A 26,934-nucleotide genomic window follows, 5' to 3' on the forward strand; every position below is an offset into this window, starting at 1 on the left:
AATACCTCATTCCTCAATTTATTTACGAGCTACTAGTTTGGCTACTTCATTTCAAGCTGTTTTCTACCGTCGTTATGTTGACATTCGTATATCCATTGAGCACCGATGCAAATCTTTCTAAATCTAGTTTTCCAAGTCCATGCTTTTGTCTAAAATCAATTAATAAGCAAAGCCGCTGTTTTGTGGCTCTCTAAAAATAGCCCCGGCTCTACATCTTCCTGACTCGGATTTAGGGTAGAAATTAGTCCCGCAAAAGTTTGCCCGTTCCTGGTAAATCTCGGGTGCGAGAGATTTGGCGTCGGAATTAGTAGTAGAAAAGTTGTTGGGAGATGGAGGATGAGTGATTTGTAGATCGAAACGGAACGCCCATAAATCTGACGATCGATAGCCCTTCGATGCGCGCTTTGATGAGCTTCGATCAGAAATTATTGGGCTGCAATGGCGAGAAAAGATTGTCGATTGCTTGGCTCGAGCGAACGGCACTCCTTTCCACGTAGAGGTCGAGTTCGAAAACAATAAAATATGCACATCCCTCGCGCGCGGACGAGAGCCACTTACCCTCAAAGTAGGCAGGGCAGCGCCGAGCGAAAGCCTCGCGGGAAATTCTTGCGCCGCAATCGGCCCGAGGCTGCTGCTGCATATGCAAGCATTCAACCCGTGCTCTCCTCTCCTCTCGCGCCTCCGCTCATTCGGATTTTCGGGGGGGCCTTGGACTTGGGCACCTTAGGGCTCTCGGACGCTGGCGCCGCGCGCGGCTGCCTTCAAAGGGATCCGTCTGTACGCCCATCTGTCTCCGCTCCGCCCCCACGAACCCAAAGACAGACTCTTTCGGTCTCTCGCAGTGCGTGCGTCACGCAACCAACCACCACCACCGCCACCACATGTAGAGGACGCCACGACAGGCGCAAGTCGTGCATGCGTATTGTGCTCCGGAGCACAATGCCATTCTCCGGCGCTGCCGCCAGTGGAATGTTGACTTTGCGATTGACGCGGTGCTCTATTCGCTCGCTCCCTCTCCGCCCGGTCGCATCTCCCTGTCTCGAGTGCAAGTCCTTGTTGGCGCGACGAGGCACGCGCGCGCGATAATTAATCGACTTTTAAGTGGTCAATCAACGCCGTAAAATCGACTCTGAAAACTTGCAAAATCATCGATGCTACCGAGCGCTCTTTTTCACAGGCCATCACGCGTAACAGCCTTACGACTCACTCAGCTTGACTAATGAAGCGCGCGTCCGAGGCTGAAAAGATAAATGCGCCCAAGGTGCACGGCGCCCCGGTCGACTTTTCTAGGGCTGTGAGAAACGTCCAAGATCGATTTCCATTCACTCTGGTACAGTTATGAGCTCGTTTTCTACTTCCTTTCCGATATCTCTTTCGCAGGACACTCGCGGTCTCTGCAGTTTTCGAAGCTCGTTATGAACGCGCGCCTTTACAGCCTCATTTGATGCGCGCGTCTCGTTTTCGCGGCTCATTGTCGATCGTTAGAGAAGAGCGAGAGCAACAGTCCCATGCTAATTGGACGCGCGAGAAAAAAGACCAACGAGGCTGACCCGGGTGACTCACAAAAGGAGAGAGGGAGAGAGAGAGAAGATCACAAGACCGCCGGAGCCGCGACCTTCCCCACCGACCTTGCACCCCCTGCACCGCCGCAGCTTCGTTATAAACCCTTTCTTTATATTCTTCTACTGAACTCTCTGCCTCTCTTCAAGTAATAATTTTTTTGCCCCTGTACGCTCCTTCTATCATTCTCTCTCTCTCTCTCTCTCTCTCTCTCTCTCTCTCTCTCTCTCTCTCTCTCTCTCTCTCTCTCTCTCTCTATTTCTTTTCCTTTTGCAACTTTTTTTTTTCCTTTTCTTGTACTATTTACCGAAAGTTAAATGGCTCAAGAGACTGTAATTTTTTCAAAGAGTTAAAATTTCAAGTAGATTTACGAGATACTTGGCATTCTTCATCATTCTTAGATCAATACTCTGAAGCTATCTTCGCGTAACATTTTTCATGTTAATATTTTTAATTTACTAGTCAAATTGTACAAATCTATAAATAATTTCAAATTTTCGCGCTAAATCATTATGTCGTATTAGCAAGCCCGCAAGCCAATCACATACCACAACCTTCATCTCTAACTGACCAATCGCAATCAATAGAGGCTTTACTTCTTATCATTCTTCTTTTTAATAAGAAACATGGGAGTTACAGCTAAACTTGTTAAATATATTGTCTTCTATATAGCACTCATACAGTTGCAGAAGTCTATAGAAAGGTTTTTTTTATTACAAGTTTATTTACAATCTTTTTAACACAATCAGACAATAAGTAACTTTAATTGCATTAAAAATATATTTTTTATTAGTGACGTATCACAATACTCCAGTAAGCTTTCTGTCTTAATTTTAAAGTGCGTGTAGAAAATAAATTAAGATTTATTGATGCGTTCATTAATTTATGTTATTTGAGTCTATTTTTTAGTAATGGATGACTTAAGAAGATTACTGATTAGTTTATTTGGGTAGTTTTGTAATCTGGTGTTTTAATTTTATTTTTTACTGATGGTACCTGTAGGACATGGTGGATAATTTCAATTAGAACGAACCATGGTACCTGTACAACATTACGTAGAACTTTTGATTAAAATGTTTCCAAGGTTTCAATATTCGAGTTTGAAGCAACACCTCATAGTGAAATGCCATTTTCCTCCGAGGAACCGGTACATTTTCCTCTATTTTTATTTCATTTATTTCCGTTGTGCGAAAATATGTTCTTTCCATGAATTTTCAGTCTAAGTGTATACCTAGATATTTTATGTGATTGCTTTGTGGATGGTATTTATTGTTCAGTTTAATAGATGAGCAGGTGTCTTTGAGAAGTGTGAACGTTGTATGTATTGATTTTTTTTCATTTACTATAATTCTCCATGAATTGAGTCAACTTTAAAAATATAGTCGTTCACATAAATTTGTAATAATTCAGATGCTCTTGTTGTCTCTGAGTGTGATACTAAAATTATTCTAATGTTTGCGTATGTTGTTGTCGTGATGTTTGGGAGCTTTGGTAGATCTGAGATATATAACAGGTAAGAGGTTGGCCCTAAAACACTGCCTTGCGATATTCCTGTTTCTATTAACTGATTTTTCCATAAGTTTTTACTTGTTTTTACCAAAAATATCTATTTGGTAAATAAGACTTAAGGAGTTTGTAATGGCGCTTTAGAAAATATATCTTCAATTTGTGCACGTGCTCTTGATGCCAGTCTTTATCAAACGCCTATAGGTAACGTCAAAAAATATATCAGTGTATAGTACTATTTGTCTTCAAGAGATTTTCCTATGGCAGATATAATTCTGTTTGCTTATATTCCCTTCATTGTAACCGATTCGATTAGAGTGCTGTCTTGGACTTCAAGGTGTTCGAGTATTGTAACTTCTTTCTGTTCTGTGATTAGTCTTTGATGAGGTTTGAATACCGTCGGTGATTTGCAAATATTGCTGGCTTTCGTCTATTTTGGTCTATTTACCGCAAGGTTTTCTAATTGGTGAAATAAATGTAGTTGGTCTTTTGTCCCGATATTTTTAATGTAAATTTATCTTTTGTCGTCCCACTTCTAAGTGGCTATTTTAATCGTTATTATATTTAAATTTTTAAGTCGTAGGTCATATCTAAACTAATAGTCCCTTCACTATTTTGAATAATAATTAAGTTTCCTGAGAAGAGCGCTATGTACACACGTCTACTCTCTTCAGAGATCAAAACCAGAGTATCTACAGAAATGTGCGTAAAAATGTTTATTTTATTTTATTTTATTTTTTGGCAATAGCAGAGCAATAAAGGGGTTCGGTGGGCAATCGAGGCAGCGCATCTCTCTCGGAGATACTTTTAGCGCTTGCCTCGGGCCGGGCATTAAGACCAAAGAGCTCTTCTCTCTATATGTCCGAAAAGTCAGACTCCTAGAAAGCCCTCCGGCGATCGAACGGCGGCGAGACTAGACCAGAGAACAGGGGCCAATTATCCAGCGACGCGAGCCACAAGGATTAACCCCCTCATCGAGTTCCACCTCTGTTGGCCCTTTTTTCACGTTTGTGTGCCTACGTATATACTGGCGCTTACTCTTATCCTATCCAGACCGGCTCTTTCATAACTTTGGATAGTTGTCGTTTTGTTGATATTGTTAGATCGCATTCTTGTTCATCTGTTTATTTTTGATTGATTAAAATCAATGAAACGTGTGGTGGTTATGTTTCGACCCGAGGATGCAGAAGAAAGTAACGCTGCAACTCAGTGTGCAATGTAATACCTGTACTTAAGATCGAGTCCAAACAAATTTGCTATTGATGACGACCGAAACTCAAATAGTTTGCCTGCGGAAATTCGTAGTCTCGCATTTTCGCGGATGCAGTGTGCGCCCCGCCGGCCGAAGTCTACCGAAACAAAAAAATGATCGCTGGCTTGCAAATAATACACAATAATTTAACTTTCTTTATTTTGCGTAAAATAGGAAACTAGCCGAGCATGAAACGGCTACCCGACGCTGTGTACATGCCAATGAAATGTATATTATTATCGCGCAGAACACGCGCGCAACTAACGCGTAAGGAATATATTTTTTTTCTTCCCCCCAGTGGAGCATAAGAGCAACCCTCGACGCGCGAGTACAGACGAGTAGGGAGGGCAGTTGCATTGCACGCTTATCCACTACAGATTTCCTATTTTCCTTACGAACGCGCAATAAAACATGCAAACGAAATATTGCTACACGGTCATTTGCTGACTTGTGCATATTTGAGTAGTCGTTGAAAAATCTTCGTTTCACTCGCTTCTTCGATCAATTTACATGTTGTATTAAAAAAAATATATTAGTGGCATTCGCGGCGAGGTCTCTAGCTTGCGCGCGACATCGCATACAATAGTAATAAGGCGGCGGTGGATAGCCTGAGACTAGCGGAGGAGATATCGAGGCGGGTCTTCCTGTGTTGTACTGGCGTGGGGACACAAGTCGTGTATCCGTCAACGATGACGGCTCGCGTTGCAGCTCGGCGTCACGCGAGAAACTCGACCAGCTGACGTGCATATACATACACTATAGGTATACTTTTTTTCCTCATTGTCTCGGGAGAATGTACGTTGCCCTTGGCGGAAAGCTGCGTGGGAGGAGTCGCTTTGCTAAGTTCTTTTTTCTTTTTCTTCAACTTGTGCTGTCGTTAGTTTTCCATTCGTGCGATGCACAATAGTTTTTTCCTTGTGTAATTGCGATTCGGAAGGCTATTGATGCGCACGGTTTTATTACGAGTTTGGGTAAATACGAAAAATCCAATCATTCGAAATCTATAATTTGAGGTACTATCTAAGAATGTTATGGATGGAGAGCTGCTTGTGCCACTTTACAATTTTCCGGGTATAGTGGCGGCTGGCTGGGCGAATCGATTAGAGAGCGGGGACGCTGGGGAAGGATTGACCGCGCCGCTGCGTGTGCGTGAAGAAAATATTTATCTCCTTGAAGAAGCTATAAGGAGGCGGTACGCGCGAGGAAAATTTTGACGTCAAATTTATTGAGTTGGAGTTTTCTAAACGACACGGTTACCTACGCCCCGGTCGTTTTCGGGACTTTGAAGCACGCTTTATAGTTATATTTCCGTCGTTTATTATGTCACTCCCGCGTCCATTCATTAACATAATTACCCAATCGAATAATCTCTTTCATCATCTACAAGAGGCAACAAGTTTATTAAGCGTTTCAAGTGGTCTTATCGATCTCTATGATGAACGTTCGCAAATCAAGTGACAACGTAAAAAAAATCATTTTCCGCGAATCGCAGTAAAATCTGGCGAACAATCTTTGTAAGGCATTATGCATGTTAGACGAGGTTAGGTAATGCCCTGTAGCTGCAAGCTTTCTCCGCGCGGAGATAGATGCTGTGGCGTCTATTTAGCCGGAATTTTTCGCATATTCGTCGGCACGACACCAGCAGTGCAGCTCTCCGGCCGGAGTTTGGTATAGTGGTAGTGGGTCTAGCGCCCGGAGCAATGACAAGAGCGGGCGCCCGAGCAGCACGGCAGAGCGCGCTGAACAGAGAAGGATCGTAATTCTCGTACTTTACTGCCGCGGCAGTAAAACGAGCGCGGGGCGAAGGTGGGCGTGGGCGCGCAAACATTGTGCAGTGCTGTGCGCGCGCGCCCGTGTATCACCGGGTTAAGAGGGCGTTTTTTGCCTTTCTCTGCCTCTCTCTCTCTCTCGCTCTCTCGCGCTCTCTCTCTCTCTCTCTCTCTCTCTCTCTCTCTCTGCTTTTCGGCGCATTCCTCGGTTTGTCATTGCGAGCGATCGATCACAGCTGCCGTCGCCCGAGTCAATGAACTTGCCGTGGAAACGAAGGCGCGCTTGCGAGCGACTTACACGAGTCGCCCTTGCCGCGCTTCTAGTTGAGCGGCGTCTTATTTAGCGCACAGTTGCCTGCGCTCTCGAAATAGCTGGCATTTACCTCAGTTACGTAATTCAGCGTACGCTAACCTAACTGCGCGCGCACACGAGCCGCTGGGTAAGGCACGGCTAACCCACTGTAGCTGTTCCGGACCTACGGCTCGTCCTGTTCGCGGTCGTGGTCGTCGTTTGGCGACACGCGCTCGCCATTACTCTGCTCTCCGGCGTGTAATTGTAGCCTCGTCCTTTCGTCGATATTTAGAAATGCACACTGCAATTCATCGACCAATTGTCATCCGCGCTCTCGCGAACGTCAGCAAAAACTAATAGAGTTCTTATCCACGCACTCTTGATTGAGGCGTGCGCATAGAGCCGATCAAACGAATCGATAGTCGGATAATCGAGTAAATGACCGGCGAAAAGGAGAAATTCAAAGGTCCAGCTGGTGTTAAACAGTGAAAAGTGTAGCTTTTCTTTACTGTGGTGTAAAATACATTTTGTTAAAGTTATCATCATGAAGTACTCGGCAAATGCTTTTATTTTCTTCCTTTAAGTCATAAAGTTTCATGTAAGGACCCTAGAAAGTACCCTCAACCGTAACATTTTATTTTTTTTAAAAATGTCATTTACCATGTTTTTCTAAACGAAAATCATTTGTCGAGGGTTAATTTTTTTCCTTCAAACAAGTACTCCAGATTAAGCAGAGAATTTCTAAAACAGTCAATTTTATAATTGATATTAGAACTTTTTCAAATTTATACAAAAAGAATTTTTAAGAAACTTTTAAAATCTCTCATGAAAATGGTATAATTGACTAAAAAAATTCTTCACTTAATTTGGAGCACTGACTGAAGAAAGACAATTAGCCCTTCAACAATGATTTTCGTTCACTCTAAAGTTTAAAACAGCGGGGTAAACCATCTTTTTTTTCTAAAAATAAGATGTTATGGATAAGAGAACTCTCCAGGGTACCTCATTGACATTTTGAGACTTAAAGGAAAAAAACGAAAGTATTTATATAGTACTTCAAGATTGAAAATATAAACCGATTTTTACACCACCGTAAAGAAAACTTATAATTTTCACTGTTGAAAAGCAGCTGGTTCTCTTAACCAAGAGCGAGTGAGAGGAAAGAAGAAGCAGAAAACGAGAGCGGATTGAAGATGGATGTATAACGCAGGGGAACTGGTTTCAGTCGTCGAGATCTTTTCAGTTGTTGTCGCATCTTTTTCATCTCGTTGTCTATGATATCGTATGCGCCTGCTGCGTACGCGTGATGCTGTACGCGCGGCGTACGCGCCCGCGGACTTGCAAAGCACGCGAGCTGCTATATTTTTCGCGTGCCAAGTTCAGCGACTCGCTCGCGGCTTCCTGTTCCCACGCGCCGCGAAAAAAAATATAAGGAGCACACACAGGCGAGCGAGAGAAAAGTGCTGCTCATGAGCAGCTCGCGCGCACAACACCCATACAACCACGGCTGCACATGCTCTGCGCGAGCCCAAGGTTGCAGCTGCGCGCGACTGCTGTGCGCGCGCGATCGTGCACTCTGTACTTTTCGCCGGCCCGAGGATTTCTCAGAGATCTCGAATCCAACTTTTTCTTACTTGACTCTCAATTATATTTACATAAGTTGCCGCAGAATCGCTGCCAGCGAGGCAAGTGGCAGTAGCGAGGAGCTTGAGGCGCTTCGTGATCCGGGCAGGTAGAAATGAAACATTTTACTAGCTGTCCCCATGTCAGTTGGTTAATCCGGGAGGGATGACGATAGGAATCAGCTACTGGTTGCGCTGCTGCTGCTGCCGAATCAGATAAGACGCTCGCAGAGTCAACAAGTTGCGCGGGGGTCAAATGGCCCATTCGAATCGTTGACACGCATAGAAGCAGCCACCACCAACTGTCTGCCGCGGCAGAGCTCGGCAGCCTCCGGGCTGTGATTAGAGCGAGTTAGGTAAACACTTCTCGGCCCAGTGCAACTTTCTTGCGTAAGGACCCGCGCGTCTAGCTTGCGCCTCACCGCGTCGACAAAAACTTTCAGCCGTGAGTGGACAAACGCAAAAATAGCAGTATTACGCACGTTTACGAGGCTATAGATGAAACTGCAAAATGGTATATTTGCCCGCGCGGGACCTGCGGTTACGGAAATTATTCATCACGCTACAGTAAGAAAAAATTGTGGTCACAGAGAGATGAAAAGAAGAGAGAGAGAAAAAAAGGAAAACGCTCTCTGACTAATAGTAACAAATGTATTCCCAATAGATTACCATGTTTCCATCTGATAATAGGTGTGCATTAAAGCTACTGCCACACTTAAATTTAAGATTGACCGTGCATGTTGAAAGAGCGCCAGCTTAATTTAAAACGAGCTACATTTAACATTAGCGCGAGGGCGCGCGACAAACGGGCCATTAAAAAAACGATATCTAGAAGTAATAACTGTCATTAGGATAAATCATCGTATTCGCGATAAACAAAGCTAAGTGAAAAAAGCAGGAAAAATGAAGCAATAGACGCAGGTGGTACTGCTGCTGAGCTGCCATGGGGCGTAAGCACAGGTTCGCTTCCAGAGCATCAGCTTCCGGAATCGGAATTGCAGCTGTGTGTGTGTGTGTGTGTGTGTGTGTGTGTGTGTGTGTATGTGTGCACGCACGAGACGCTGATACGCGAAGCGGTGGTGGTAGTAGTAGGACAGGGGGTAGCGTAGCTCGCCAGCGAGTTGGCCAGGCAGAAAAGCCCGCAGCGAGCCAGACCGGGAGCGAAGGAAGAAGAAGAAGAAGAACAACAAGAAGAAGAAGAAGCGAAAAGGCGCGAGGAATGAGCCGGTGGCGCACTGTGAAATTCGCTGGTGCTCGCTCACACACTGACAGACCGGCAGTGGCTTGAGGCCGGCGGCGGCGGCGGTGGGAGAAGTGGGTTAGCTGCCTGGGCGCGCCCCTCGGACACCATAATGGCCCTGGCCCGGCCAATCGGTAGCGGCGAGGCGGCGGGGCAGCCCGAGGTCGGCCAATGGGCGAGAGAGCGAGGCGCTCGGTGGGCGGAGTCGACGGTGGCGCCGCGTGGCGGACGAAAGCCGCGGGAGAGGCTCGGGCCTTCATTATGTATCATTATACCGGTCCACGCCGCGCGGTGTGCACTCGCAGTCAGTGTCGTCGCTCGCTCGCCCGCTCGCACGATCGCGCTCGCAGAGCAGCTCATTATTTCGTCGTCGTTTTGTCCAGAGCAAACATGGATTGTCGGCGCCGCGCCGCGAGTTTCGTCGCTGAAGTGTGATCATCGCTCGCGCGACCAGTCGATCGAGCTAATCGACGACCGAGCCGAGACTCGCGAGAGTCAGGTGCGCGAAGAGCCCGTCGAGTGCGAGTAAACCATGCGGATAAACTGTCCGTCGAGCGACCTCTCCGGGAGCCGCAGCTGACGTCGCCCGGCGCGTTGTGACTAGTGATACAAGGTGTGACACAGCGACTCTCTCGCGCGGGGCTGCCGCGGGACACCCTCAGCGACGGTATTTCCAGAAAGTGCTCGTGCTCAAAGTGATCAGCAAGTAACGCGCCGTCGATGACGATGAGCCTCGCCGCCTGAAGCCTCGGCCGGAGCATCGAAGCCGGAGCAAGCAGCGAGTTCGCGGGCGATCGGAGAGGCGAGCGCGGCGATAGAAGGAGGAGGCTGCGGCGACTCTAGCGGGTCGCGTGTCGCTTGGTGGAGCTCCGGGGCGCCACGACGACGCTCAACTTCACGGACCTGGGGAGCCCATTCGGGGCGGGCGACCCCTGTCCGTCGAGCACCCCGACCCCGAACAGCATGTCAGGCGGGGGCGCCGGAGGCGGGGCGGGCAGCGGGCCGTCGGCCGCCGGCAACGGGCCCCCCAACCAAGCCACCCCCCAGAGCGCGGCCTCGGACCTGGAGCAGCAGCTGGCCGGCCACCACGGCATGGGCTCGGTCACGCCGGGCCCCGGCGGCAACGGCCCCGACAGCGCCTCCAGCACGCCCGTCTCGCAGACCGGCAAGTCCGCCTTCATCGAGCTGCAGCACAACAACATCTACAACCCCGGCGGGCTGCGCGCCGCCGCGGCCTACCCGCACAACGTGCCCGCCGGCGCCCACCAGTTCTCCCAGCACGTGCACCAGCCCGGCCAGCCGGGCCAGCAGCAGCACGGCCCGGAGGCCGGCTTTCCCAGCCCCAGGAGCGCCCTCAGCTCCTATCCGTTCGGGCCCATGCACCAGCACAACGCCTACAGCGCCTACCACCTGGGCTCCTACGCGCCCCAGTGCCCCTCGCCGCCCAAGGACGGCGAGTACCAAAACTGTACGTATTCCGGGCAGCCGCCTCCGCGATGACGTGCGCGCGGCCGACCGGCTTGACATCCTGCCAGCCGTGTTGCTCTGGCAGCGCGTGGCGCCCGATTCGCATGACGACAGCGTGTCTGACGGTGCCACGGCATTCGCCTCGCCCGGGCAGAGCCGCGCGGCTCCAGATCGATACGCTGCACGCCAAGACCTAACTTTGTTAAAGAAGCTCAGCCGCGTCCTCCGCGCTCCGCCTCGATATAAAGCGCTGCATAATTGCGATGCCCGAGATGGCTTCGCGAGGTCGCGCTCAACTTTTCGCTGTCGTCAAGTGCGCACGGTAAATCTTGACGGGGGAAAAAAAACGGACGATCGTAAATTTTCGGCGCTCCGCCACGAGGCACCGATACGCCGGCAGTTAGGTAGTTAGCGTCTATTCTTCTCCGAATCTCTCTCTGTCGAGGGAAAGTGCGAGGCGAAGAGATATTGCCACTGCCCGAAGGTAACGGTACCGAAACTGCTCGACAGGTTGATCTTCTGTCGCGTTACAGTTTTCCTTGCGGGAGCTCGCACTTTTCTTTCTCGGCTCCAAGTGTTTTTCTCTTGACCTGCGGGATTCGGTGGCAAACGGTAGTCGGTCCGCAGCGTTCGATCGAATCTCCATGACGCCGAAAATTATTCGTGGAAAAGTCCAAAACAGCGCTTTTTCAAAACTATTTAATAACGCGGCTCTGGCTCATTTATTATGTACATCTTTTTTTTAAAAGTTGAGTGAGAAAAAAAATGACCCTTTAAAGATAGAACAAAAATTGCAGGTCTCTGCGAAGGGTGCGTTTAATATTTTTTTCATCGATACATGTGCATTTTATAGAAAACACGCAGCGTCGAGCATAAGCTCCATTCGAATGCTAATTTGCCAAGCAATATACCCTATACGGCACACACGCGCGCGCGCGCGGAATAACGCAGAACGGCACAGCCGCGGACTTTATACTCATTTAAATTTAACAATTTTCCTTTCCCCCCCTCGTTCATGAATGCGGACATTTTTCAATTGCAAAATGAGGTTTATGCATTATAAGGTGAGCCGGGCGCGGTTTCTCTCTCTCTCTCTCTCTCTCTCTCAGTCTTGCGCGCGTGACCGACGGGAATACTTTGGACTTTAAAATTAGCAACATGCTTATTCCACAACAACTTTACTTCTGACCCTATGTATGCGCCGTTGCATTAATTTTTAAGCGAGTGCGTGACAAGTGTTGCGAAATAATGTCACCCATAGTTTTGCGCGCGCGCGCGTCGTCATGGCAGTGCCGGCTTTGCGGTTAACTGAGGCAAGTTCAATAGCCATCGGCTCGCCGCGCAACCCTACCTCGATCATTAAGCTTGCTTTCTTCAACTTTTTTTTTGTTGCTTGAAAGTTGCGCGAGGCGCGCGGTTTAGCGACGGCAGCGAGGAAAGTTTCTTGCGACGACTCAGCGGGGTGTGCACAGCCGACGCATTAGCGCAGTCATCGCGCGGGGGCGAGCTTAAGGAAATTCGAGTAATGACTGGCTATGACTATTTGATAGGGTCGTTTGCGCGCGACACGAAATGGCGATGGAGGGGCGAGCGGGGTGACAATGCGTGCGGCGGCGAGCCTAGCTGGACTGTTTCCCCGACTTTTCCTTCGCTGTGCGACGCGACGGCAGCGCAGATTGTCTTGGATTACACGGCGATGCAAATTTAGTTTGTTGCCGCGACTGTAGTTGCCTCGTGCGGTCGAATTCAAGTTTGTTGCAAAGTGCTCTCGAATAATGCGCTTGACGTAACACGTCGCCACATCAAAGTGAACCCTTAAAACATTATGACAATTCGCGTCGAGTTATATATTCTACATAGCGCCCCACTGTTGCGAGCGTGGTCGGACCACATGCAATGTTTTGATGCACGAGTGATGATGGGAGACACGATCTACATCACGTTAACATGGAGATAAAATAGTTCAGGACATTATCAAAAAAAAATCGGACCCAACGCGCGAGATTTAATGGCCCAATTAGCAGTGCGAGAGCAAGTGTGGGCCCTATTGAAAGTGTCGGAACGTTGCCGACCACGAAACAGAGAGATAAAAGGACGAGAAAGAGCAAGCGAGGGAGAGAGAGAGGAAAGCGAGGGAGCCAGCATTAGTCAGTGAGTAGTCGACGTCAGGTGCCTCGGCACAAATTAATCCAGGATCGACAGACAAATGGTTGTTTTCGTAAGGATTAGCTGCCGCCACGGCGCGTCTGCCTCATTCTTCGCTGCGCCGCAGATCGGAGATAAGCGTCGTGCGTGCGCGACTGCATTTTCATTCCCATTCGGAAAGCTGCGGCGCGAGTGCACCTGCCGTCGCCGCCAGTGAAAAATTTGTGGATGCGGGCGAAAAACGTGCTGTCGGGTCCCTTTCGTGGCGCTGTCGCGCCCGTCCGATTTCAGCGGGAGATTAATGCCAGCGGTTATTCCTTGCACTCCGGAGTATCGAAATGCTCGAGTAAAGCGCGACGAAATAAGGTTCAGGCCAGCTGCGAAACCGTCGGTGACACGTGCACTTGTCTTACTGATTAGACTCGCGTACATAGGTAAAGAACTCTTTCGACGCCACTGATAGCGCGAGTACTTTACGTTATTCGCGATGTTCATACCGTGAAAGTCGTCCAGCCAGTGTTATGTGTAGCGTGCTAGAGTTCAGCAATTAGAGCGGAGTTTGCTTAAGCCGCGTTGATTGGCCAGTGCAAACTCAGTTGTTGGCATTTTCAAGCGGGGGTGTTGGCGAAGATTAAGTGACTTGTTTACTACTCCAATTAGCGTTTCTTGTGAGCTTCAATCAAACGATCAATCGTGAAAATTTCATCGCCGGGATGACATGTCAATTGATATACATACGCAGAATAAATTCAATTATGTCCTTCAATTCATTTTCTTCAAATCCAATTAAACAGCACAATTACTTCATATTAAAGATGAATTTCTGAACAAAAAATCAAATAACTCTATACAATGTTTCGTAATGATATTACATTCCATAAGTAATTATCGACAATGTTTCGTCGGAATTTGATACGGAACGGTTTATATGATTCTATGTTTCTCAAGGATAAATTCTTTGAGCTTTTTAGTCAAGTACATCAGACAAAAACCGATCATTTGAAAGTGATGAAAAAATAAAATTGCAGACCTCTCGCCGTTGGACAACAAGAGCGGCATCGTGGACGAGCTTGGGGGCGGCGGCGGTGGGTCTCTAAGAAACGGCAAAGGCAAGAAGATGCGCAAACCCCGGACGATTTACAGCAGTTTGCAGCTGCAGCAGTTGAACAGGCGGTTCCAGCGGACGCAGTACCTGGCGTTACCCGAACGTGCCGAACTCGCGGCGAGCCTCGGGCTCACGCAGACACAGGTCAGTTGTTATCATTATCACGGCTCCCTCGGATTATTACTACCCCAGTGTCCAGTGATCCTACGATAAAATTTGGAATCGTCCGGTCCGGCTGGTCTGTCAGACGGGTCTCCGCTTGACAATTTATGGACCAAAGTCGGTCAATTATCGCGTGGCTAATTGCAAGGGTGAAGCATGTAGACGACCAAGGGAAATTCGCGCGCGCCAATCGTCAGAAATTCTCGTTCTTTGTGCTTTGCCAGCAGTAGCAGCAGCTCTTCCTCGTTCTACTTGATTTGCGTTCGCGCGGAATGCCTTACGGCGCGAGCTGCGTGATACGTCAGCGCGGAAACTGTTTATTCGCCCATTGTATGGTCCGCGCGCGATACAGAAAGCTTCAGGCGCAGGCGCATGCATCAATACAATATTCTATATATTTTTCGTATGTAGGTTAAAGCGCTATAAATGAATCGCATGAATTATCCAATTTGCTGTGTTTCTCTCTTTCCCGAAAGCGAAAGAGAGAGAGAGAGAGAGAGAGAGAGAGCTAAATTATTCAGAGTACGTAAACATTGCAGCGATTATCGTACTTAGTCACGGTACGGCTACCGACCAGGTAGAAAGAACCTTTCATTATCCTCGCTAAAAGTGAAAAGATACTAATTTCTCGCTGGCGCGATTTAATCCTAGAAACCCAATCGCAGAGCGCAGAGACGGTTACGCGCTAGAAATTGCGGATCGGCTGATTGTTGCGCGCATCCCAATCAAGATGATTGATATCTCCGGCGAACGAAAAACGAAAAACAACAACGACTCGCCGCCGCTATCCGGTCAGCGCCCACAGTTTGTTGCGCGTACAACAGCACTCGAGGGGCTACCGGACCAGATAATTTCATTAGGACCCCTGAAGCGAACGTGTCCCACGACTGGGGTGTCCACTGTCCACAACGCGACGGCGCATACGGGTAATTAAGGGTTCGGACTGTCAATTAAAAAAAATTACAGCGCTGCGGCCGTCGCAACCAACTCGAGAAGATATCCCCCACTGAAGGCTTTCTCGATGGAGACAGACGAGAAGTACGCAGGTGTAGCCGGAGCGCTCCTATATGCATATAGACCCGAGGCGTGGTGCGCTTCGGCCGCGGCGGCAGCTCCTTTCTTCCCTTTTCCACCGCGAGATCTCCTTTGCCTTCGTTAGTCGCGAGAGACGCAGCGGGTCGCCTCGAGCTTCTTCTCCCTGGCAGTCGAGAGACCGCCAGGCGAGTTTTCTCGGAGATCGGGGAAACGCCGCGCTAGCTTTGCCCGCTAATGCCATTTTTCGCTCATAGTCGTCGTTGCGCCAGCCAGCCAGATTGAAAATTGCAGCGGACAGTTATCTCGCCCAAGAGAGAATCTCGCATGCGCGCCGGCCGCCCAAAGCAGAGTGTACTGGTAGCACTCGGCTATCGGAAACACGATCAGACGTAGGTACGCGCGAGAGCGTGTGCGCGCACGTCGGCTGTTTATGTGCGGTACGCGAGTGCGCGCGCGATAAATACGCGATCGGACACCATGCGCCCTTCACCGCTCGTTCGCCCAGTGGGTCAGGCACAATGGCACGGCGACGGCATTTTCCTTCTCGCTCGTTCAGAGCACACGCGGCGCTGCACCTCTCTTCTTATTCATTATCAACTTTCGAAAATGCCGGAGACTTTATCGACGCACTGCCGTTAAATTTTTCTTTCCGAGCGATTTCTCACGAATTTTCGCTGAAAGTCGAGCGCTGCCAGGCGGCACTATTTAAGCTCGCTAACGATTATCTGCGATAATCCACTTTTCAACGTTATCTTTTCCCTCTCGAGGCGGATGTATCGTGCCTCTCCACGGTGTCGCTGCCCCTCCCATCGTACAGGCACGCGGTTCTCCAACTTTAAAACCGCGAGGTTTTCCACCCCTTCGGTATCGCGAGGGCTGCACCCTCCTGTTGTCTCTCGCTTTCTTTATAATTATTCTCCGGAGAACTTTCTCTACTTTGCTCGCACGCAATACTCGAGCGATTCGTGGAAAAGTCATGAGCTTCCTCGTCCCCCGAAAACCCTTCCGCACTGCGCCCTGCTCGCTCATCGCGGTCCTTCAACCGAATGAGTCGAACGCCGAGTGAGGATGGAATCCAGCATGCTCGAATTATTTCGTTAGGCTTGCCGCGCGGCCACGTATATCTATATATATCCGATGATCGCCTCGGAATGGGTAGCGGTTCTCGAAATTGATAAGAAATTCCCGACTCATAAATATTTCCTTCGCGTACAGTGGAACTCGGTAAATAATCGAAAAGCGGCAAAGGCTCGGCTTATCGATTGGAGCGCGAGCGTCAATATCGGTCAAGGCGATCTTTTTAGCATGTCGGCTCGCGCCAGGCGAAAATTTCCGGCGGCACGGCGCGAGGGGGCGGCGATTACGCCGGTTTTCCGCGCGCTCGCGGCACTGGCGCGACTATCGGTCGGCGGCGATAACTCGGCCTCGCGGTCGACTGCTCGCTTTGCCGCTGCTCGCTCGTCCGAGGCGCGGCGTCGAAGTGTGTCAGGCGCAGAGGAGTCAGCTGCGCGGCATAATGCCGGGTAGTTTAGCCAAATTGACGAGAGAGCGAGAGCGCCGGAGAGACCTTGTCCGTGAATCGCGCACTCGCCTGACGCGGTACCGTTATTACAGTTATACGGTGGCGCGCAACGTCTGATTACCGATCCGCCGCTGTAATTCCGCCGCGACGGCAACCTTGCATTAGTGACCCTTCGCCTGAAGACGCTTGTCGCTCACCCTTCATCTTGTACGTGAGTGGGAGGTAAACAGGAGCTCTACCAGAGAGGGTTGTTCGCCTCTTTATGATTGACTCGAGCGAGCCACTATGGCGCTGCTAGCAGTCGCCCTGATTGCAGGCCGCGCCTGCCTTGCCCCTTCGGTTCACTCGTCGTGATATGAGCGTCGGTTGAATTATTTTGAAAAGTTTGGCCACGCATCTTTCGCTCCTTTGTCTTGGCGTCGAACGCCGCAGGTGCGCTGCCTCGCAGCCTCGTCGCGCAGCTGATGGGCCTGCGAACACTCCTAATTCGTCGATTTATTGAATTTTTTTTTCACTCGCCAACCCCCTCCGTCGCCCGCTTGGCTAAGTCAATGCTCTCGCGAAGTCGTTAATTTTTTATTCAGCCGCGCGACTGGCTGGGACGACAGTAGAGCGCTCGGCGACCGACTTATAAGCGTTTTCGCGAGCGAGAGAGATACACGCGAAGCCTTGGCTTTTTTCCTCGGCCGTACCTCATTAGCCCGTCGGGAAATTCTGCAAAGGCATTATGGGGAAAGCCGAGCTAGGAAGTTGCGCGTAGCTCTCGGCGAAGTCTTATAAAAGCTGGCGTGCACCATTGATTGACGATAGTGCCGCAGTGGCGGTGAAAATCCTCGGAAACGAGTGGAGAGCTGCAGCAGTACGGTGAGTGCGAGAGGGAGAAAGGAGAGAGAAAGAGAGAGAGAGAGCTGCTGAAGGCGATGGGCTGAAGAAGGAATGGGTCAGCAGGAGTAGCGTTGGGACGCGCGCATTATTTCAATGTTGGCAGTAATGCCTGTTATTAAGCGATGATAATGATTGGTATTATCGCGTGGCAGCCTAGGGAGCACAGGCGAGCGAGCAGCGAGCTGCAGCGCAACGACTCCATGGCTGTGCAGTAGCCGAGGATATAAATCATCTGCACTTCCTTCTTTGCGCGCTGCACGTATAGTCGTCCAAGAAGCTGTAAATAACGCGCGAGAGGGGCCGAGTGCAGTGCGAGAGAGAGAGAGAGAGAGCAAGCTCTGCAGCTAGGACCCCCGATCGATAACACTTTTATCGTGGTCGGCGATCGATGTACGCGGCATGTCCAGCTACCGGATGATTACAAACTCATGCATCCTGCGTCTCGCTAGCGTTGCCGCGAGTTGAGTTATTGGCGGGCCTGCAGGGCTTTTTCGTCGTTAGCTCACCGTCGACGATTTTCCGAGTTTCGAGCTCTGTCGTTGCGCGAACCGGCTCGTCCGCGAGCGACGCTTTCCGACGAGCGAGAAGTTTCCCAGAGGCGAGTCAGTCGCGCGGAACGGATGTGAAGATAGAGCGGCGGGCCAACAAAAACCGAGTTGGAGGAGCGAGAGAGAGTAGCCGGTTATACACGCACACAGACGGGTAACGGAGCGAGGGTAAGGTGGAACGCCCACGCGTATCTCGATCTAATAAATTCAACATTTCGCCGGTAAATCCGGGACCTTCGAGGCCGTTCCCCCAAGCTCGTCCCTTATTCTCGGGCCGGAGAGCCACAGAGCGGCGCTCGCGTTCGCGGTCCGCGCCGCTCGTCGGACTTTCAAAGCTGCGGCATCTTGCGCGAGTCACGGCGGCGCGCGAGCTCGATCGGAATAGCGCGCGGCGCGAGGATTCTCGTTGGAGCAGCCGCGAGCGTGGCGCGGGCAAAAAGGCGCCGCGGCCGTTTGCGGGCACAAAGCACGCGCCCGATGTTCCGCGAACGGCCACGTGTCAGTGGGTCTGCCTTGATCCGGTGGTCCGATACCGGTAAAAAGCCGGGAATTTGCGAAAATGAACAATTATAGGAATCCAGAGTAGCATCCGAAGCGCATGCGCGCCGCCAGAGACGCCGCCGTTTGAAGTGCTCGTTTTCTTATCCTGCCTTGTACCTTATACCTTTCTCGTTCTCGTTCCCCGGCCAGCCGGCCTGCCTGCCTGCCTGCCTGCCTGCCTGCCTTGCCATCCATCTTTCGCCGCCGCAGCCCAGCTCATCTGATTCTCAATCTCTCGCGTACGTGCACGCCTTTCGTTTTCGAGTGTCTGCGGCATTAGCGCCTACTTGGAAATTAATTTGCCTTGCGCACTCGCCCCGCCGAGAGACAGATTTCTCTCGCGCAAGCTCGCGAATGCAATAAAATCGCCGGCAGCGCGGCCATGTCGCAAACGTTTGTGTATCGAATTCCTCATCGATCGTTAAGACCTTATTAAGATTTATTTCTCGATTTCGCGCGCTGAATGCCGGGCCTCGCGTCGAGCTTCGCTGCGCGATACGCGCGCGGTAGCGCATCGATTGCGCGCTAACCGAGGCATCGGCGCACCCGTCATTAATTACGCCGGGCCGCCGTGCTGCACGATAGCCTTTCCAAAAGTCATTTTTCACCTGGACGGTGGCTTTGTTGATTTACATAATTGGCGCGTCGGAACATTGAAAAGTGCGAAACGGCCGTGGAAAGCCACCGCGAGGATCACTTTCGTTACGTTGTCGGTGATGATTTTTTTTTTTCGAGGCGCGGAGGAGCAACTCGTTTTCCCTGCCTCGGCGATTATTCACGCGCACGGCCGTTTTAATTGCGTCGCGGCTCCCCCCGATAATCGATAAATTATCTATTTAATTTATCGGGCGCGCGCTGGAAAACTCGGTGTTCCGGGTGCCGGGCTAACGCGCGGCGGCGAAAAGAGAGAGAGAGAGAGAGAGAGAGAGAGAGAGAGAACGAACAAGTAAAAAGAAGCAAGAGAAAGGAGCGAGCGGAGCCGATTGACGATTCTCCCCTCGCGGCGCATATTTCGCGTGCTACCGCGCGCACCGCAGCAAGAAATATTCCTCTGTGTGCGCTCTCGCCGCGGCGCGCCGGCAGCGTCGAGATAATGCCAATTGGTGGCTTAAAAATTGAGAAGACAAAAAGGCGCAGCGGGGACTTTCACCGGAGCGTGAAAAATCGTCAATCGCGCGCGCGGGCTGACGATGGCGGCAGACCTTGCGCACAACCTCGCGATAAATATTCCAAAATGTTTTATTCAACGGCCGGCCGCGGTCGCGCTCGGCGCGGGGAAATCAAATTCGCAATTGTCTCTGGTGCGCGGCGACGGAGCGAGAGAGCGGCGAGCTCCAGCGCGGCCTGGCAAAAAGGGCGAGTACGGCGCGTCCGGTTCATTGGGTATTCAGACAGCGCTTGCGCCAGTTGTCACCGCTGACACATCGTACGTCAAGTGCGCGGAAAAAGGAGCGACGACTCAATCGACAATCGACTAGCCAGCTGAGAGAGAGAGAGAGAGAGAGAGAGAGAAGCCGGAATCGCGCGGAGCGTAGACGACGCCTCACTCTCGCGATGCAGGAGGCTGCATGCATAAGTGATCGATCACGCGACTGCAATTAGCCATCTTACACCCACCGCGCACTGCTACGCGAGGCTCGTCGGTAAAAACGGAGATTTAAAGCGCATTAGCCTACATCATGGGAACGAATCGGACGTTCGTCTCGCCCGTCGCTTCTTTTTTTCTTTCCTCCCCTGCTCCCGCGCTCGTAAGAGCAGTCGGCACTCGCGTGGAATGATTAATCGCTGCAGTTAAAGACGCGTACGGCAAACACGTGAGCGAGAGAGCGCGTGTCTACAAGTTTTTACCCGCTTGATGAATCTGTAAAGCGAGGACCGAGCGTACGAGAGCGACAGGTACCGCGTAAGAGAAAATTAAACCTTCGGCGAACGTTCGGCCAACAATGCGTGGCTCTCTTTGCTCAAGTAATGAGCTGATGAAATATGCCGCACAATCGACGACCTCGCGGATGCTCTATACGCAGCTTCGAAGGGGCGCGGTGTCGCTCGGTCGTCGCGCTGCAAGAGGATTTTCATCTACGATTTCGTGAAAGATGTAACGCGCTCGACGAGAGAACGAGAGAAAGAGAGAAGCAACGGCAGCAGCCCGAGGTATTATAGTGGTTGCGGCTATCTCTCTAAGAAGGTGGAGGTCGGAGTGGATCGCCTTGGAGCCCAAAAGGCGCGCGCGCCCCGCCCACCGTCTCGTCGCTCTTCTCTTACGTCCCTCATCTCCGAGCGCGCGCGCAGAGGCAGCAGCGGGCCCTCCGCCGCAGCACGCGCGCTTCGTCCGCTCGCTTGCGAAAATTATTGTTTCACCGCGAGCATTAGCCGCTGCGCGATCGCCGCGATTGTCAAAACAAGCTGCAATAAATAATTCATGCGCGCGCCGCGTCTACGCGGATGTATCACGCAAACAGACCGCGGTGGCAGGTCATTCAAGGACCCAGATCGAATGATGGGCCCATTGTCGCACAGCGTGCACCCTCCTCTCTCGCTTACTCTCTCCCTCAAATCGGAATCTCACTCGCTATACAGGCCTATCGAGTTACCATTCTCAGGCTGCTAAGTGTACGCTTATAAGCTGAATTCTGGCTGGCGATCGAGAGCGCTAGACCCAGTCCAAATAATAAATTAAACTGTTAAGGGGCCACGCGCGTCAAAAACAGCAATTATCCAGCAGGCCGTGAGGCCAATTATTCAATTGTTGGCGAGAGGCTGCGCCAGCACTGCTTTTACCCGACGTTCGTTTATTCCCCGAGAGAAAAACTCCGCGATAAGCTTTCGTTCTTCCGCCGGCAAAAAAAATGTGGCTCTACTCCACTTTCTTCGCTGCCGCAGCGTCGCTTGATTTATTGACATTTCATGTAAACAAGCAATTTAAATTTTGATTATAGAGCCTCCCAATTAAAGTTTTTAATCGAGCTTTCTGCTCCTGCTGCTGCTGCTGCCGCCGTTGCTGCTGCTGCTGGTGCGCTTCCAATTATGGATAAATATGAGAGTGCAGGCGCTGCGCCATTGCGCGGCAGGAAAAAGGAGGAATACGACCAGCGGTATTCCAGCGGAATGCCGGGAAAAGTAGTTGTACTCTCCCTCGCGGGCCTTTCAAGACAACGAGATGAATCCGGTGTAACTTGTCGTTACGGCGTTTGCGCGCGCGAGAGTTTTCATTGAGCGCGTTAGGCGCCGAAAAATCGCGACTAGCCGCGCGCGTCCGGCAACGATTGCAAAGGTCAATCGAACGTTGCGCAACGCACGCGCGCCCTGTTCCAGCTCGATTCTCTCGATGATCGGCGATGACCCTTCGGACGCGCGATACAAGTTCGTTATCCCTCGAGAAACGAAAAGAGTGTGGCAATATACGGCATGCGTGCACGAAAGTCACACACGGGCTACCGACAGCACGATGCTCAGTAAAGAAAAGAGAGGGAGGAAGGAGAAACAGTGAGAGAGAGAGAGAGAGAGATAGACGGACGGTTACAAAGGCAGGATGCCGCTCGAACCTGCGCTCGCTTGGTCGCTCGCTCGCGCGCGCTACGCGAGAACCGTCTGTGTGTTGGTGCCGCAGCTCTCTGACCTAACCTCCACTCACCTGCGAATATATGCCATGCGCTCTCATTATTTTTGTTTCCTTCCGCGCTCGGCGCGCACGCGCTCCGCAGAGCTTCCTGGCCAAATGTCGGCTCTCTGAAATTTCTTTATTATTCGCACATGAGCTTGGCCCTGTATGCAAATACGCGCGTCTTCGCGCTGCTGCACGGCCGCGCGCACCCCTTTCGGATGCGCGCGCGATAGCTAATTGGCATGCGAAAATTGCGCAACGCGTTGTGAGCTTTCAGCGCTAGATTTTTATCCTTTGATATGCGAGCGGCAATTCATTGCCGATGACCCGAGCACGCGTGCACGCGAGAAGGAATGCTGCTGTAATACTTCGCAACGCACTCTGCCGCGAATTCAGTTTCTTCATTAATTTCTTCATTAAAAACTCTTTAGCAGACTCTTTAGCACATGCGTCACTCTGCATCTTTAACTAAACATTCTTTCCCTCTTTCTCTGTTGCAGGTAAGCAAGCGATCATCCATCATTCGCCCGTTATAGTGGTCGATGTAGCGCGGTAAGTGTCGACCAAATACAGATATGAAAGAAAAGGGGGAAAAAAAACAAAGCGCGGCTCATCCGAATGAATAATGCAGCTATGCTAGTGTGCAGGAGTCGCACGAGGGACGTTGAAACGTCGGTGGCCGGTGTTTCGGCCGCAGGATGAAAAAAAAAAAGAAAAAAGGGCGGAGCGCGGACGAAAATTTTTCGTACGTGGCACGCTCGCACGGACGGACAGCCAGTCGACTCTGGCGGTCGTAGTCGCGCTTCCGGATGGACGTCAGTGGGTTGTCAGTCTGTCGAGAGGTGGCTGAGCTACGAGCCCTGTCATTAGGGCGCCGTATGTTTCTACGGTTCCGCTAGCCAACTGAAAAAAGCAGCGACAGGTTGCGCTCGCACGCGGAGACGGTCAGCCACTCGAAAATTATCGTGCGAGCACCGCGTGCACGCGGCCGAGCGCGAGCGAGCGAGCGAGAGAGGAAGAGAGCCGGGCAAGCAACATTGACCTCGAAACTCCCCGCAGCAGCGGCGCGCGGCATCGGCTCTCCCTCGTGATCGAGCAGCGGTCGTCGTCGCTTCGTGCCTGCGTGCGCGCGGCTGTTGTCTACACGCGTGCGTGAACGCGACGACCGACCTCGCGAGCCATGCTGCGTTCGGGGCAACGTAGTCGCCGCGCGACGTTCTAATCCGCTGGCAAGGATGACGCCTAACGAGAACAAGCTTCTGTTCCGCGGGTGAGATTCCCACGGCGCGGCGCAGCGCCGTGCGAAAGATTATCAATGAGACGGATACGGCGTGTGCCACGCGCGGCTGCTGATAAATATTTATGCGCTCGGACTGCGCATATACTTTCGCGTAGGCGAGGGATATCTTAACGGGACGCGCGGGTCAGTTAATTAGTGCCGAAACGAGAATGGTGTTCTCACACGCGGCGCCGTATCAATGTTTCTTTTGAATTCTGCGCGCCGCTCCGTGATTTATCGCGCGTTTCCGGTTGGCGCGCGCTACAACGTCAGAAAAAAGTCACCTCATTGGTGGCTCGCCAGCGCTGCATGGGAGGCTCCTTTCCAGGTTCGTTAATGCCGCGCTCGCCAAACTTGTTTTACCGACGAGCCGATCCTGGCTCATTCGCCAGAAAACGCAGAAAGGCGCGTCGCGATCTCGATCCGAGCGCGCGTCTTCGGGCGAGCGCTCGCCTGTCGCGCGCGACGAATCACAATCGCAGCCGCAGTCCCGTATTATATTCTTTTCACGCCCGCGCGCCCGCGAGACTGGCACGCGTCCCGGGTGCACGCCACGCGGAGAGCGCGTATTCTCTGCCGCGGTCCATTAGCATATATATTAATTGCTTCTCACGCACTTATGGCGCCCTGTCTTACCGAGGCTCGCGCTAGCGCTCGGCCTCTATTTCGCAATCCCCAAAGGCTAGACGCTACGCAGACCTTGCGTTTCCCCTACTCGCGTCACTCTGTATTAAGTGCTCCAAGTCGATTGCGCCAAACGGACAATGAAAATGGAAACGATCTCGGCGGTTCCTCGCTCGAAAAGCCAAACTAAAGATTCGAACGCGTTGCGGCTGATTGCAACTGAAAGTACCTATGCGCGTATTTAACGTGAAACCAAATAAAAGGAGAATCCATTAGAGGCTAGAGCTCTGTGTTCGCTGTTTCTCGCGTCCCTTGTTGTCATCGACTTCCGTTGCACTCGGGGAGTGAGAGCGGGCGCGAGGCGTATGTTACAACGTTGTATTAATATGTGCGTCCGCGTCCGTAGTGAGAGATGGAGCGGATAAAGGCTCTCCAGAGAAAGAGAGAGAGAGAGAGAGAGAGAGAGAGAGAGAGAGAGAGAGCGGAATGGGAAAAAAAGAGACAGACAGATAGAAACGGGGAGCACTCGTACGTGAAAACACGCGTGTTAATCACTTAGCATCGCTACTGCTTTATGCTAATGCGATGCTTATGGCTAGTATATTATCGAGCTCTTTTTTAAACTGTGTTTAACACGTGTATTCTTGAATACAAGTGACTTTTCATCGGCTTGTTTGATGTATGGAGCCCTGGTTTTGAGAAGCGATCGTTTGTTTTGTCTGCAATCGGAGCGTTTCAGGCTCGTCGCTCCTCTGAAAGTGAGTTTTATCAATCAATCAGACTGCGCAAGAGTATTGTCCGTGCGGAGGAAAAGAGGCAGCGCAGTACATGCATCAAGCGCGCGGATTTACGTAAACAGCGTGGCGGCAGCCTCCATGCATTATACCCTATAGGTGTATACTTGTCTAGCGAGAGCGGCTATGCGGCTTGATCGGAGTCAGCTAGCTCGGCGAGCCTGTGCGCCTCTCTCGGCTATATAGGTGCGCGCGCGGCGAGTGGCCTTCGGGCGTCATTCACTCGCTCGCGCAGCTCTCCACTTTCATTATGCGCTGCTGCCTGCTGCCGCTGCCGCTGCGCCTTTAATTACATTTTTGCATCGCGCGCGCCAAAGAACTTTGCCTTTTTCTCAGCCTTCCGGACCTGTGCGCGGCGGCTACTGCGCCGCTGGAAAAACGGAAACGTCGTTCTAGTTTGAGAGCCCCATTAATCGCGCGCGCGCACGCACAATGTTTTATGAGAAAATTCCACGGGCCGCTGTGGCCGCGCGCGCGCGCGCGCGGAGCTCGCAGGTTTGCTCAATCGCGCGGCGAGTCGCGCGCGAGTCAAGTTCAAGCGAGGCGGCGCGTTTCGCAGAACACCGGCGTCGCCGCGAGTGAGACATTCTACTTCTCGAGCGAGCTCGTTTGATCGATAAATAATTTATAGAAAAACGGATTGCGTCCCAGCTGAACGAGTGTCGAGTCGCGTGGCGCGACCGAGCGAGGCGCGAGAGCTCACCGATTCACGGTCAGCTGGCATCGGATTGACTTTCAAATCGCGCTACTCGTTCAGGGGCGATTTTCTTGTTGTGGAATAATCCGGTGTCCCAGCGCCTCGATTAGACACACTTGGCGCGACGGAGCGCGCTCGCGAGAATTGCCCACCGCCTCCTTGCTCCGATCGGTCGATCCGACTGGCCGCCAGCCCGAAGTGAGAGATCATTACCCGGCGGTCGCTTCGTTATTTCGAAAGTTCATCTCGCGCAGTAGAGGCGAAAGGAGGACACATGTGCGCGCCTGATAGAGAGAGAGAGAGAGGAGTCTATAAGCGCCTCTCTTCCCTTTCCATCTTCTTCGAGCTGACCGACTGCTCGCTGATCGCTGTTTACGCGCTACCATAAACATGAGCCCATTATGCAATGCTGCCCGCACCTTATATTTACCGATAGCCATCTATCCGCACATGTGGATCGTTTGCGACATTTTGTCCGCGAAGCATCGTTCAATTGTACGGATCTGCAGCTATCTCAATGAAAGTACCAACTTCGCTGTGTAATAGTCGCCACGATAGAGTCTTCAATGGGAAAGGAATACGTGGTAAGCGCGAGATAAAAGAGAACACTAGTAGTAACTTGGCGAGGCTCTCGTATACATTACGAGAGAGAGAGAGAGAGAGAGAGAGAGAGAGAGAGAGAGAGAGAGAGAGAGATAGCCGCAACACGTACGATGCGCGCGCGTTGCACACAGTCACGAATCCACGAAGGGATATGTGGAAGTGTGTGTTCTTGGCTCGCGGCGCCCCGGGGCGCATTGGGATTGATCATGGCTCGAGCGCTTTTGTGCGCTAATACGTCGTTTGCACAACTCGCCTAGATAATCACGTCCGCTAGTAGCCCAAAACCGAGGATGCCCGCGTATTTACACGCTGCCGAATCGTTACGCACGACGACGGTTCGTGGACGTTTGACAATTGGAAATATAATAATGAGCGTTACGTAATTGACGGCGAGCTCCCCGTCCGTAAAATGCATTGTCAAAATTCGGACTAAAATCTGGACGAGAGCGCGCGCACGTTGCAAAACAAAATCTTTGAAGGTTCATAACCGCGTGACAAAACCAAAAGTGGCGCAGCCCGTCCGCAGTCTCATTGTCAACGCCGCGCGCAGTGATAATGGCTAGACGCGGAGGCAGCCATGCATGGAATTTTGAACAATGCCGATTCCCGCCGGCGTGCATTATAGCCTCTTGCTCCCTCTATGGGAGTCGCGGTGACGAAAGCTTGTTTATCGCTGGATTCAAAGG

General features: G+C 51.3%; 1 protein-coding gene across 1 annotated transcript in view; it reads left to right on the forward strand.

The window, feature by feature from the left end:
* Window positions 1–9,529: 9,529 nt before the first annotated feature.
* The window catches only part of LOC131666028 (homeotic protein distal-less), a 42,841-nt gene continuing 25,436 nt past the window's right edge, over window positions 9,530–26,934 (forward strand). Inside the window, exons 1-2 of the mRNA XM_058938355.1 lie at window positions 9,530–10,709; window positions 13,882–14,102. Of these exons, the coding sequence (XP_058794338.1) occupies window positions 10,205–10,709; window positions 13,882–14,102 (726 nt within the window). The 5' untranslated portion in view covers window positions 9,530–10,204. The remainder of the gene's footprint in view (window positions 10,710–13,881; window positions 14,103–26,934) is intronic.

This window comes from Phymastichus coffea, unplaced genomic scaffold (assembly GCF_024137745.1).
Source record: "Phymastichus coffea isolate CEN01 unplaced genomic scaffold, Cenicafe_Pcof_1.1 PCOF00055, whole genome shotgun sequence".
Lineage (NCBI taxonomy): Eukaryota > Metazoa > Arthropoda > Insecta > Hymenoptera > Eulophidae > Phymastichus > Phymastichus coffea.